General features: G+C 35.8%; 1 protein-coding gene across 8 annotated transcripts in view; it reads right to left on the bottom strand.

The window, feature by feature from the left end:
* The window catches only part of KIAA0586 (KIAA0586 ortholog), a 132,115-nt gene that overhangs the window by 81,802 nt on the left and 36,364 nt on the right, over nucleotides 1-13,949 (bottom strand). For all 8 annotated transcript variants that reach the window (XM_032344326.1, XM_032344328.1, XM_032344329.1 and 5 more), the window contains 5 exons: nucleotides 13,710-13,897; nucleotides 11,390-11,497; nucleotides 9,715-9,795; nucleotides 5,168-5,361; nucleotides 3,097-3,215 (listed from right to left, as the gene is read on the bottom strand). In XM_032344326.1, the coding sequence (XP_032200217.1) occupies nucleotides 3,097-3,215; nucleotides 5,168-5,361; nucleotides 9,715-9,795; nucleotides 11,390-11,497; nucleotides 13,710-13,897 (690 nt within the window). The remainder of the gene's footprint in view (nucleotides 1-3,096; nucleotides 3,216-5,167; nucleotides 5,362-9,714; nucleotides 9,796-11,389; nucleotides 11,498-13,709; nucleotides 13,898-13,949) is intronic.

The following is a 13,949-nucleotide window of genomic DNA, read 5'->3' as shown; positions in this document are numbered from 1 at the left end:
GTGGATGGAACTAGAGTGTATCAATCTTAGCGAAATAAGTCAAGCGGAGAAAGACAACTATCACATGATCTCCCTGATATGAGGAAGTGGTGATGCAACATGGGGGGTTAAGGGGGTAGGAGAAGAATAAATGAAACAAGATGGGATTGGGAGGGAGACAACCATAAGTGACTCTTCATCTCACAAAACAAACTGAGGGTTGCTGGGGGGAGGGGGGTTGGGAGAAGGGGGGTGGGGTTATGGACATTGGGGAGGGTATGTGCTTTGGTGAGTGCTGTGAAGTGTGTAAACCTGGCGATTCACAGACCTGTACCCCAGGGTATAAAAATACATTATTTATAAAAAAATTAAAAATTAAAAATTTTTTTATAAAAAGGTTATTCTTGACAACAAGATTCTGTGAGAGAGGAGCTTCACTAGGCGAAGGGCAGAAAGCTCCATGAGGACTAAAGAGAAAGTGGGTAATGAAAAAGTATAAGCCATAAATATAGGCTGGGAAGTCTAGGAATTGGGCAGTTAGAGTCTGTGGGAGAAGAAAAGTAGGTAATTCTGGACTGGAGAGAAGGCAAAAAAATAGAAGTAATGATACAGAAGAATGTTTTAAAAAGAAGAACAAGGGGTGCCTGGGTGGCTCAGTCAGTCAAGATCTGAGACTTTGGCTCAGATCATGATCTCAGGGTCCTGGGATTGAGCCTCTTGTTGAGCCCTGCTGCATCAGGCCCCTGTCAGGCTCTGCGCTCAGTGGGGAGTCTGGCTTTGTTTCTCTCCCTCTGTCCCTCCTCATGGTCATGCTTAGGCACACACCTCTCTCTCTCTCTCACACACACACACACAAATTAATTAATTAATTAATTAATTATTTTTTAAAAACAACAAATTTGGAGAACTTATAAAATCCAATTTCAAGATATTTTTAAATTACAATAAGGTATGGTATTGACATAAAAATAAACTTACAGATCAAGGCACAGAAAAAAAGCCCAGAAACAGATTCATACATATTTAGCCAACTGATTTTCAACAATGGTGTCAGAGTAATTCACTGCAAGAAAGGATAATCTGTTCAACAAATAATGCTAGAACAATTGGATATCCATACACTGAAAAAAAAAATCTTTGTATATGGTGCAAAGTAGGGATCAAAATTAACTCAACATGTACCACAGACCTAAATGCATAGTCTGAAGCTGTACACATTCTAGAAGGAAATATAGGAGAAAAGCTTCATGATCTTGAGAAATAATATATCAAAAAACACAAACTATAAAAGAAAAATTGATAAATTAAAATCCATCAAAATTAACCTTTTCATTTTCTTTTTCTTTTTAAAGATTTTATTTACTTATTTGAGAGAGAGCAAGAGTGAGAGATCATAAGCAGGGAGAGCCACAGAGGGAGTGGCAGAGAGAGAAGCAGGCTCCTAGCCTAGCAGGGCTTGATCCCAGTACCCCAGGATCATTACCAGAGCCAAAGGCTTAACCTACTGAGCCACCCAGGTGCCCCAACATTTTTCCCTGACCCATTTAAAAGATAATGCTGAGAAAACAAAAAGGTGAGACACAAACTAGGAGAACATACTGTAAAGTCTATCTAATAAAGGACGTGTATCCAGAATAAAGAACTTTTACAACTCAATAATAGGAAGACACAAACCTCAATTTAAAAATGGGCAAATGATTTAAAGGACATTTCCACCAAAGTAAACATACAGGTGGCAAATAAGCACATGGAAAAAATGCACATCATTAGTCATTAGGGAACTGTGAAAAATGAGATCTCTCTACATGCTTACGGAATGTCTATAATTAAAAACACTGACAACACCAAGTGCTGGTGAGGTTGGAGAGCAACTGGAGCTCTCAGGCAATGCTGGCTGGGAATGCAAAATAGAACAGCCTCTCTAAAAACATGCAGCAGTTTCTTATCTGTTATCACAGCTTTATTTCTAGTAGCCCCAAACTAAAAGAGTACAAATTTCCATGACCTGGTAACTGGATTAACAAATTATGATAGATCCATACTATTATTACTAGATGCATAAAACCTGTTAAATAAAGGCTGACACAAAAGGCTATATATTATATGACTACATATATATAAAATTCTAGTAAAGACAAAAATACAGTGATAGAAAGCAGATCAGCAGCTATTAGGTCCCAGTAGGCGTGGGAGGGGCTGAGGAACAGACTACAAAGTGGCATAAGTGACTTTTTTAGAACGATGGGAGTGTTTTTTTTATATCATGATTGAGTGGCTAATGCACAGTTCTATTGATCAAAATTCATCACACTGTACACTAAGAATTGGCAAACATTATGGCAAGTAAACTATACCTCAAAAAAGCTAATGGAAAAAGGAGGGGAAAGAGGGGGAAAAGGAAGAAGAAGAAAGGAGAAAATGATAGAAGAGGAGGAACAGGAGGAAGGGTGAGAAGGAGAGAGTGATTTGGGTTCCATAGAGGTTCATCCACCCATCCAGTGTCAAAAGCTAGGCACTAAAGGAGAAACATCCATAATCCTGAGTAATTTATAGTCTAGTGAAACAGATAATGTAAGCCAATTGTAATCCAATCTGATAGTCCCCCTAACAAAGATATGTACAAAGTGCTACGGGAAGTAATGGAGAGATTTGGGGTGGGAGGGATGGAGGAATAGAATAATGTGAACACTGCAGTATGAAATACAGAGGTGAGAGAAAACTTACCTCCACTATAGAGAACAAAATGGAAAGGATATTGGAAGTAAGAGCCTATCTTTTGTCAGCTGAGGAATACTTGACCTCTAAAATACATAAACCCATGACTTGAAGGTTTTATCTTTTTTTTTTTTAAGATTTATTTATTTATTTATTTGAGAGAGAGAGCGAGAGAGCGAGCACGTGTGCACACACATCTGCAGGCAGAGGCAGAGGCAAAGAGACTCTGAAGCAGACTCCCTCGTGAGTGCAAAGCCCAACATGGGGGTCTATCCCACAACTCATGAGATCATGACCTGAACCAAAATCAAGAGTCAGATGCTCAACCAGTTGAGCCATCCAGGTGTCCCAAGGTTTTATCTTTCAATACCAAAAGAAAGTAAAAGATTCCATTTCACTTACCGATGTCAGAAGTCAATGGTTCACTTGCCTCACTGACTGAAACACTGACATCAGGTCTGGCCTGTTGTTGAATTGGAAACAGCCCAGAGATAATTCTCGACATTATCTCTTGTTCTACCCTGAGGAATAAAAGTTGAGGATTCCTAAATTTGATTGAATGTACAAAGTATTAGAAATAACACCCCTAAAAATAAACTTTACCAATGGACACAAACATTTACACAACAAAGTAGTAATTCTAAAGGTTTAATCTGGAAAAAAAAATAATAAAGGGATCTCCCAGTTGAATAAACCACATGAAACAGAATCACCATGTGGGAGGCAGATTTAAATTTGATTTAATAAACTTGCAGATTAGCCTAATGAAAAGTGTAACAGACCTCTTAAATTCATAATAAGGTTTAGGTCAAGGATTATCGGATGTATCATGCACCTAAAATGTTGGGTTCCCTACTCGGAAAGCACCCATATAAAAGCACACAAGATCAGAATTAGAAAAGAAGTCCAGCTGCCCTCTCTTCAAAGAAATAAATATTTGGACTACAATACAGGTAGTTTTCCTCTTAAAAAGGGAAGACAATTTATTTCCAAGGTCATTTTTAGGAAATGAAAGAGGAAAGAGAGAAGGAAGGAAAAAGGGAACATAATAGGAGATCAGTTCTGTACATTTCTATACAACACCCAGGAGGCTGGAGAAAAATTATTATACACGTATAGATAGTCATTGTAGAGAAATTAGAAAATATGTAAGTTACAAAATAGATAGGGCTCACACAAAATCTCGGACTCATGGATAAACACAACTAACAATTTGGTATATGTTTTTCAAATTTTTTCCTATGTACATTTTTTTTGGTTTTGTTGTTGTGGTGGTTTTTTTTGTGTGTTTGTTTTTTTGAGAGAGAGTACATGTGCAAGTGGGGTGGGGGGTGAGAAGGGGCAGAAGGAGAGGGGTAGAGAGAATCTTTTTTTTTTAAAGATTTTATTTATTTATTTGACAGAGAGATCACAAGTTAGCAGAAAGGTAGGCAGGTGGGGAGAGAGCAGGCTCCCTGCTGAGCAGAGAGCCCTATGTGGGACTCCATCCAAGAACCCTGAGATCATGACCTGAGCTGATGGCAGAGGCTTAAGCTACTGAGCCACCCAGATGCCCCAGAGAGAGAGAATCTTAAGCAGACTTCACACCCAGCATAGAACCCAAAGTTGGGCTTGATCTCATGACCCTGCGATCATGACCTGAACTGAAACCAGAGTCAGATGCTTAACCAATTGCACCACCCAGGTATCCCTGCATGTGTATTTTTGAGTGCGGTCTTTTAATTCTTAATATCATTCAACACCATTAAATATTCTTCTAAGTGCAATCTTGGTAAGTATTACTATTAAGTTTAGTTTATGCCATAACTTCCTTAAAGTTTCTCACAGGTGAAAACAGAGATAAAAACGGAGTTCAGAGGTGCCTGGGTGGCTCAGATCATTTGGGCATCTGCCTTCAGCTCAGGTCATGATCCCAGGGTCCTGGGATCGAGTTCCACATCGGGCTCCCTACTCAGCAAGGAGCCTGCTTCTCCCTCTGCCTGCTGCCCCCCCACTTGTGTTCTCTCTCTTGCTCTCTAATAAATAAATAAAATCTTAAAAAAAAAAAAAACAGAGTTCATAAGTTATAGAAGTAACAAGCAGAACAATGCCTTGTTTACGGTAAGCACTGTATGTGCTAAGTAGTCTATGGCTGAGTAGCAGAACCATAATTATTTCCTTAGGAATTTCTGGAAGTGAATCATGGAATTAAAGAATATGTACATTAAAAAAAAAAAGAATACATACATTTTGAAGGCTTTTGTTACTTAACAGCCTCTTTTGCCATAATAGACAGCCTAAATACAAATATTCAAGAAAAACAATACCTTCAACAACTATTTAAACCCTCACATCATATCAAAATAGTTCCCAGTGACTGTAACAAAGGAAAAGTTTAATAAACAAAAGGAGACAAGGAAGATTTTCAACTAAAATTTAATACTTTCTATCTGCTACTACGATTCTGTTCACACCAACACCACTGTAAACTCACCACTGAATTAAGCTATTTTCCAATGTTTCTTTTCTCTGAATTACTTTATCCAGAACATCAGTGGTGGGCTGAAAAGTAGAAGCAACTGGCGGAAATGGAGGACCATTATATTTTGTAGAAACAACTTTAACACTTCTGTTAAACTCCAGAATTGGCTCAGAGTGTTCTGGAATTTCATCACGTTTTTCCTCTTCCTGGTAATAATAAAAACAAAACTATTACATTCATGTATCTGTTTAACATTTACTGAATGACTAGGGTAGGCATGAAACTTGGGTTGGTAAATTAACCATCACTTCTACATTAATCAATAGCATTTCTAATTAGGTGGCATCAAGTTATTTACAATATATACATTTGTCATACAAATTGCCTTGAAGAAACCTTAATTATACAATTATTTTGTCTTTTTAAAACCCACTGTTCATTTTAAGCAGTCATAAAACAAACTAAATAACTTGGTTTTTCCTGCATAAAACATTAACACTTCCCTCTATAAATTTATTATCTTAATTTATTATAATAAATTAATGCTTCTAAATATCACTGCTTCCTCTTTCTGAACCTATAATTTACATCTACAAATGCTGTTAGGTTACCTTATACATTATTTGCACCATCATATGATCAAAGAAATAATTTCTGAAAATTTTAAACTTTTCATTATTAAAATATCAGACATGTTTAAAAGAAAACAAAATAGTGCTCATATACTATATTGGTTATGTATAAATTATGCATATCCCATTTACTTGTTGCCAGCTTTAACAATTACCAACCCACAGCTAATTTGTGTCACCTCTACACACCCCCATATCACAGATCTCATTTTACCTGTAAATGGTTTAATATGTATCTCAAAAAAATTAGAAGTCTTTAAAAACTATAATTCGATTAATATCCTCCCATTAAAAAATTAACTCCACAACTAATAAGTGGCAGAGCCAGGATTGGAACACTTGGCTCTGACTCCAAATCATGTGTTATTTCTAGAACTGTTTCTTTCACTTGTACGTGGGGGTAAAAAGTTGTCAAATCTCTTTGCCAGGCATTAGAAATATAAAGATAAGTAAGATTCTTGCCTTTGAAACATTCATGTGCAATTCACATGAGAAAACATGCCAGTGAACAAAAACCTTTAATATAGTACATATCTCTTAATATTCTAAAATAGGGTTTGATTTTATGATGAATAAATCTGGCCTTTGCAGTGAAAGTTCTGAAAGAAATATGAATAAATATCTTGCAATTGTACTGGCATTTTATTATTCAAGTGGATTCTATGGTATATGATTCTTTTCTCCCATCCTCTATATTTTACTTCTTCCTATTTTTCCCCTTCTTCTATTTTACCATTTCTATATCATTTCTATAGCTCTTCCTGTTATATGGACTCTTCTCTTGGATTTTAGACCCCTCACAACTTTTCCCCTCACTATGAGCTAGCTGGTGATCTTGCCAATAATCCAGAAGTCAGACAGACAAATGTTTAACAGAATAAAGAAAGGATATATTGGAGGGGGGGGAAGCCAAAGGAAATGAAAAGAAGGAAGAAAATAGGAAGCAGTAAAGAAGAGATGTAGATGGGAACCAGCTGATATCCATTACATTTCACTGAGGCAGCTAGAGGACACAGATGAAAAGAATACTATACTATAGAATACTAACTTCATAATTTTAAAATAAAAATACATTTAGCTCAAAAGTAAAGGGAAGTTTCTCAAAGCACTGTAACATAATATTGGTGGTGAAAACATACTCAACTATCAGGAACAAGGCAAGCATGTCCCCTCTTACCATTCCTTTTCAACACTATACTAAAAGTCCTTGCTAATGCAAGTAGACAATAAAAGGAAATAAAAGGTGTTTGGAAGGAAGAAATAAAACTGTCCTTGTTTGCAGAGGACATGATTGTCTATATAGAAAATCTGAAAGAACTGACAAAAAAAAACCCCAAAAGACTCCTGGAAATAATTACTGATTATAACAAGTTTGCCAACAATGAACAAGTGGAAAATGAAATTAAAAGCACAATACTATTTACATAAGCATCCAGAAAAATGAAATACTTATGTATAAATCTAACAAAATATGTACAAGAACTTTTTGAAGAGAAGCACAAAATTCTAATGAATGAAATCAAAGAATCAAATCAATAAAGAGATATTCTATGATTTTTTTTGTAGAGTTCATGGAGAGGGAGATAGAATCTTATCAAATCAAGAGTCAGATGCTTAACCGACTAAGCCACCCACATGCCCCGAGATATTCTATGTTCTTAGATAGGAAGACTCAATACTGTCAAGATGCTGGCTGTTCCCAACTTGATCTATAGATTCCATGCAATTCCAATAAAAATCTCAGTAAGATATTATGTGGCTATCAACTAATTGACTCTAAAACTTATATAGAGAGGCAAAAGAACCAGAATAGCCAACACAATACTGAAGGAGAAGAATAAAGTTGGAGGACAGACACTATTCAACTTCAAGACATGCTATAAAGCGATAGTAATCAAGCAGTATGGAATTGATGAAAGAACAGATGAATGGAACAGAATAGAGAGCCCAAAATTAGAACCACATAAATATAGTCAATTCATCTTTGACATAGAAGCAAAGGCAATACAATGGAGCAAGGATCATCTTTTCAACAAGATGATCCACAGGCAAAAAAAACTAACCTTGCACAGACCTTACACCTTTCACAAAAATTAACTCAAAATGGATCAGAGACTAAATGTAAAACACAAAACTATAAAACTCCTAGAAGAGAACATAGGAGAAAACTGAGATGACTGTGGGTATGGTACTGACTTTTTAGATACACTCATCAGATGGGTGATCCATGAAAGAAATAACTGATAAGCTGGACTTCATCCAAATTAAAAACTTCTTTGTGAAAGACAACATCAAGAGAGTTAGAAGACAAGTCATAAACGAGAAGAAAATATTTGCCAAAACACATCTGGTAAAGAACTATTATTCAGGGGCGCCTGGGTGGCTCAGCGGGTTAAAGCCTCTGCCTTCGGCTCAGGTCATGATCCCAGGGTCCTGGGATCAAGCCCCGCATCGGGCTCTTTGCTCCGCAGGGAGCCTGCTTCCTCCCCTCTCTCTCTGCCTGCCTCTCTGCCTACTTGTGATCTTTGTCTGTCAAATAAATAAATAAATAAATCTTTAAAAAAAAAAAAAAGGAACTGTTATTCAAAATATACAAAGGACTCTTAAAACTCAACAATAAGAAAACAACCCGGTTGGGGTACCTGGGTGGCTCAGTGGGTTAAAGCCTCTGCCTTCGGCTCAGGTCATGATCTCAGGGTCCTGGGATCAAGCCCCACATCAGGCTCTCTGCTCAACAGGGAGCCTGCTTCCTCCTCTCTCTCTGCCTGCCTCTCTGCCTACTTGTGATCTCTGTCTCTGTCAAGTAAATAAATAAAAATCTTTAAAACAAAACAAAACCAAACCCGGTTTTAAAAGTAGGCCAAAAACCTTAACAGACAACCTCACCAAAGAAGATATACAGGTGGAAAATAAGCATATGAAAAGATGCTCCACATCATATGTCATCAGGGAAATGCAAACTAAAACAACAAAGAAATACCACTACACAAAATCTGGCCAAAATCCAGAATACTGACAACACCAAACACTGACAAAGATGTGTAGCAGCAGGAACTCTCATTCCTTACTGGTGGTAAAGGAAAATGGTACAGCCACTTTGGAAAAAAGTTCACTGGTTTCTTACAAATCTAGATATACTTTTAACATACAATCCAGCAATCATGCTCCTCGATATTTACGTAAGGAGATGAAAACATGTTCATGAAAAAAAATCTGTGCACAGATGTTCATCACAACTTCATTCACAACTGCCAAAACTCAGAAACAACCAAGATATCCTTTAGTAGGTGAATGAGTAAATAAACTGTGGCACATCCAAACAATGGAATATTATCATAATATTATTCAGCACTAAAAAGAAATGAGCTATTCAGTCATGAAAAGATATGGAGGAAGCTTAAATGCATATTACTGAGTAAAAGAATCCAAAAAGGCTACACACTGTATGCTTCTGACTCCATCACATTCCAGAAAAAACAAAACTATGGAGACAATAAGGTCAGTGGTTACCAGGGATTGGGGTGAGCTAGGGAAGAATGAATAGGTAGAACACAAAGAATTTTAGAGAAGAGAAAATACTCTGTCTGATACTGCAATAATGGATACATTTGTTCAAGCCCATAGAATGTACATAATCAAGGGTGAACTCTAAAGTAAACTAAGGATGTTGAGTGATTATGATGGGTTAATTTAGGTTCATCAATTTTAACAAATGTACCACTCCAGATGCTAAGAGTGGGGGAGGCTATACATGTGTGGGGGTAGAAGGTATATGGGAAATCTCTGAACTTTCATCTCATTTTTGTTCATTTTAGAAACTAAAACTGCTCTAAAAATTATATACAGATACATATGTATAATTATCTTTAATTACATGGAAGAATACTGCTAGAAAAATAATTTCTCACATTTTCTAAGCTTTGTTACCTGTATGATATCGATTACTTCATCAAAGTTCGTTCCTGGAAACTTGACCTCTTCTTCATCTACCGTCATAAGTTCTGGGGTCTAAGAAAGCATTTTCAAGAAGATTTTGTTGTGCTTAATATCGTTTAAATTTATACATAACTTACCATGTTTCTACCCATAACATAAGCTTATAATTACATAGCTCTATTTTTTAATTTTAATATCCTACTTAGAATTGATTTCACTAAAAAAATGAAATCCAAGGGGCGCCTGGGTGGCTCAGTGGGTTAAGCCGCTGCCTTCGGCTCAGGTCATGATCTCAGGGTCCTGGGATCGAGTCCCGCATCGGGTTCTCTGCTCCGCGGGGAGCCTGCTTCCTCCTCTCTCTCTCTCTGCCTGCCTCTCTGCCTACTTGTGATCTCTCTGTGTCAAATGAATAAATAAAATCTTTAAAAAAAAAAAAAAAAAAATGAAATCCAAGATAGTACCTGAGCCATCAGGTTTCATTTTAATAGCTCTCAAAAATTAAATATAAGCTTTTGTCAATGACTCCATCAACCATGCAACTTAAGCCAACCAGTCAGGTTGCTAGGATTATGATTTCTCTCCTACAGTTGTGTTTATATGTTAGATATATAAGTATACGTATATACAAACACACAAAAAGACAGATACAGTATCAAATAAATTAGAAAGTTATAAATACTAATTTAGCGAGATACTAATTTAGCCTGTAGGCCTCACTTGATATAATCTAGTCCCCAAAACCACATTAGCCCCTCCCTGAGAGAAGAATGATAAACAGTCCAAAAACTTATTTGTAACCATATGTTTTAATAAACTTCTGGTAAAGAAAAAAAAAAAGTTATTGATGAAAAAATTAAATTAGGCACAATTGCCATTTAGGGTCAGTTCTATTTTACTATTTTATTTTAAAGATTTTATTTATTTATTTGAGAGAGAAAGCATGCAAGCAGGGGGAGAGGGCAGATGCAGCTGGAGAGGCAGGCTCCCCACTGAGCAGGGAACCCAACTCAGGGCTTGATCCCAGGATCCCAAGATCACGACCTGAGCCGAAGGCAGATGCTTAATGAACTGAGTCACCCGGACACCCCTGTTTTACTATTTCTGATCATGAAAAATTGGTGTTCTCCGTCTCCTTAAACCTATACCCTTGAGGACTACATCTGCTTACAACAGATGAAATCTGGGGAAAGCAGCAGTGTTATTCAAGTGTGTAGTAAAGTTAGAGCTTCATTATTGAATAGCAAATAAATACTAGGGAGAAATGCCTATTTTTGTATCATGTCAATACTTTACTGACAAAGTAACATCCCAAAACATGAACTCTAAACATCACTATGAAATTCATATTCAGGAAAACTATAATTTGATTCCTGTTTAAATCAAGCTTTTTCACCAAAGAGACAGAAATCCTCTCTTCACATATGAGACAACTTAAATTACCCAAAAAGTACACTAAGGATTATCACTTTCACAATGTTTATAAATGTAAGGATCTTAAACAAACTTTCTTTTTCAAATTCATCAGCAAAACTAGATTCATTCTGATTCTCTTGCTTAAAACCTAAATTATTATGACATACAATGGAAGACTTTGCATGGAATAATATTAGTTAAACTTCATAGTCAGACTACATTACACAAAACTAACTGATAAATTTCTGAATACCTGTATCCACGTTTTCAGAGGAGGACATGCTTCTTTGGGACTAGGCAGAGATAGATCGACATCAGCACTACCATTCGAAATGCTATCAATATCCACATTGGGTAATACCTAAAACAAAACACAACATCCAGCTTTCTGTTCATCATTTTGACTCAAATACCTGTCAGTCTATACATCAGTAACATGTATTTAACTTTTTATAAAGAAGTCAATGGATAACAATTTTTTTAAGCTATGATAGAGTATTTAATAAAATTTAGAAAATAAAGGGGAACACATAAGACCCTATTAAGATAACTTTATTTTCGGGCGCCTGGGGGCTCAGTGGGTTGGGCAGCTGCCTTCAGCTCAGGTCATGATCTCATCATCCTGGGATCAAGTCCCGCATAGGGCTCTCTGCTCTGCGGGGAGCCTGCTTCCTCCTCTCCCTCTCTCTGCCTGCCTGTATGCCTACTTGTGATCTCTGTCTGACAAATAAATAAATAAAATCTTAAAAAAAAAAAAAGATAACTTTATTTTCAATTTTCCCTTTTCTTTTTACTATCCACTTCTTACTATTTCTGATTTTTCATCTTAATTAGGTTATAAGCACCTTTCATGCTCCCATATAAACTTAATAATTATATTTAGATATATAATATTTTAATAATGCCTTAATTATTTAACCATTTTCCTGTTGGTAAGCATTTATGACATTTCTAATATTTCTACTATTATATATATCACCACAAAAAACTTCTTCATATATATATAGGGTTCCCCCCCAAACTTTTTCCCCTCCTAACCTGGCATTATTTCATTATGACAGATCACTAGACACTAGATTAATATAGAGCATGAATATTTAAAATTCTTGATAATTAATGCCAAAATGCAGTCCAAATGAGTTCTATTCATGTCATCAAAAACATAATTGTCTCAGCAATAAGTTTTTAAATGGAGCTATATTATTGTTATTTTAATTTGGATTATTTTAGTAACTAGAAAGATTTAAAGTATCCATTTTCTTGCTCATAAACTGTATTTCCTCTTCTGTAAGATACTATTCAGGTTCTTTGAATATTCCTGGATTTGCACCTGCCTTCTTATTAACTTACAGAAGTTTTCAGATTTAAGAATTAATCCTTTATGGCATAGTCCTTTCATATATTCTAACTGTATGTTTCCCTTTTTACATATGAATTTTTTATATTAGCTTCAGTTTAGATTTTATAGATTCAAATCTATTCTTTTATTATATGTAGGTTTTCTTCTCTCATATTTGGACTTAGCTTCAGATTTGATAAAGATTCTATTTGATAAAGATTCTATATAATTATCTTCTCATCCTGCTGCTTTTACATTTTACAGTTAAACTTTTTGCCTTTTGCCTATTTAGAATTCATGTGCCATACAGTGGGAGGTTAGAGTCTAAAACTGATCTATTTTCCACATTATTAACCAACTACAACATATATTATTTCACTTACAAGACTCCTCTTCCCTACTGATACACAAAGTAATTACTACATATTACTTTTTTTTTTTTTAGAGAGAGGGCAAGACAGCACGAGACAGAGAGAGCACTGGAGTTGGGGGTGGTGCAGAGGGAGAGAGAATCTTAAGCAGACTCCATAAACAGCTTGGAGCCTAATATGGGACTCAATCTCACAACTTTTAGATCATGACATGAGCTGAAATCAAGAATTGGACATTTAACTAAGTCACCCAGGTGTCCTATATTACATTTTATTTAAACAACCAAGACTATTTCTGAAATATTTCTTTGTACAGGTCCAGTATCCAAAAACCCTTTATTCTTTCAAATATCAAAATGATCCTTAAGTTAAAGAAAACAAACAAAAAATTAAACACATGGTCTATGTGGGTGGGGGGCTAAATTGAAATTTGACTTAAATTATATGTTAACTTAGGAAGAATTGGCAACTTGAATATTTAATCTTCACATATAAGTTCTCTTTCCATTCATTCAAATCTTATATATATTTAAAGTCACACTCGCTCTTTTAAAATTAATTGTAATATACTGTTCAGTTGTTCACTTTGGAAGGCAGCTATGCTCACAACTATACCACCAACGCAGTTGTTCACTTTGGAATATCATCATGTCACTTGGACATGAGCCACTGGCTTAGAAAAAGTAGCTTAGATCATACAGAATAAGGATAGAAGGGTTACACTAATATCACAGTTTTAAAATATAAAAGACCCACGATGAAAGTAAAGTTTTTATGAAGCAATGTAATAAATTTTAAGTGTTAAAGTTAAGCTGAAGATTTTTTTCTTCCTTAAAATTTTCTATTCATGCACCCTGACATACCTGTACAGTAAGCTGAGGAGGATCCTTTTTTTCCGACTTCATTTCTATAATTGCGACGTTAGGTTTCTTTATTCCAGTTTCCATTTTTCGAGACGATGGAGGAATGGAAGTAGTCACTGTTACAGGGTGTGGCTTGTTTACAATTACTCCAGTGGGTGGCATGGAATCACTCTTACTTTGGGTTTGTCCTAAAAAGTTTGGGGAAGAGATGAGTCAACTATTTCAGAAATGAAGGGAAAA

This window comes from Mustela erminea, chromosome 5 (assembly GCF_009829155.1).
Source record: "Mustela erminea isolate mMusErm1 chromosome 5, mMusErm1.Pri, whole genome shotgun sequence".
Lineage (NCBI taxonomy): Eukaryota > Metazoa > Chordata > Mammalia > Carnivora > Mustelidae > Mustela > Mustela erminea.
This window is presented reverse-complemented; position numbering and strand designations above follow the sequence as displayed.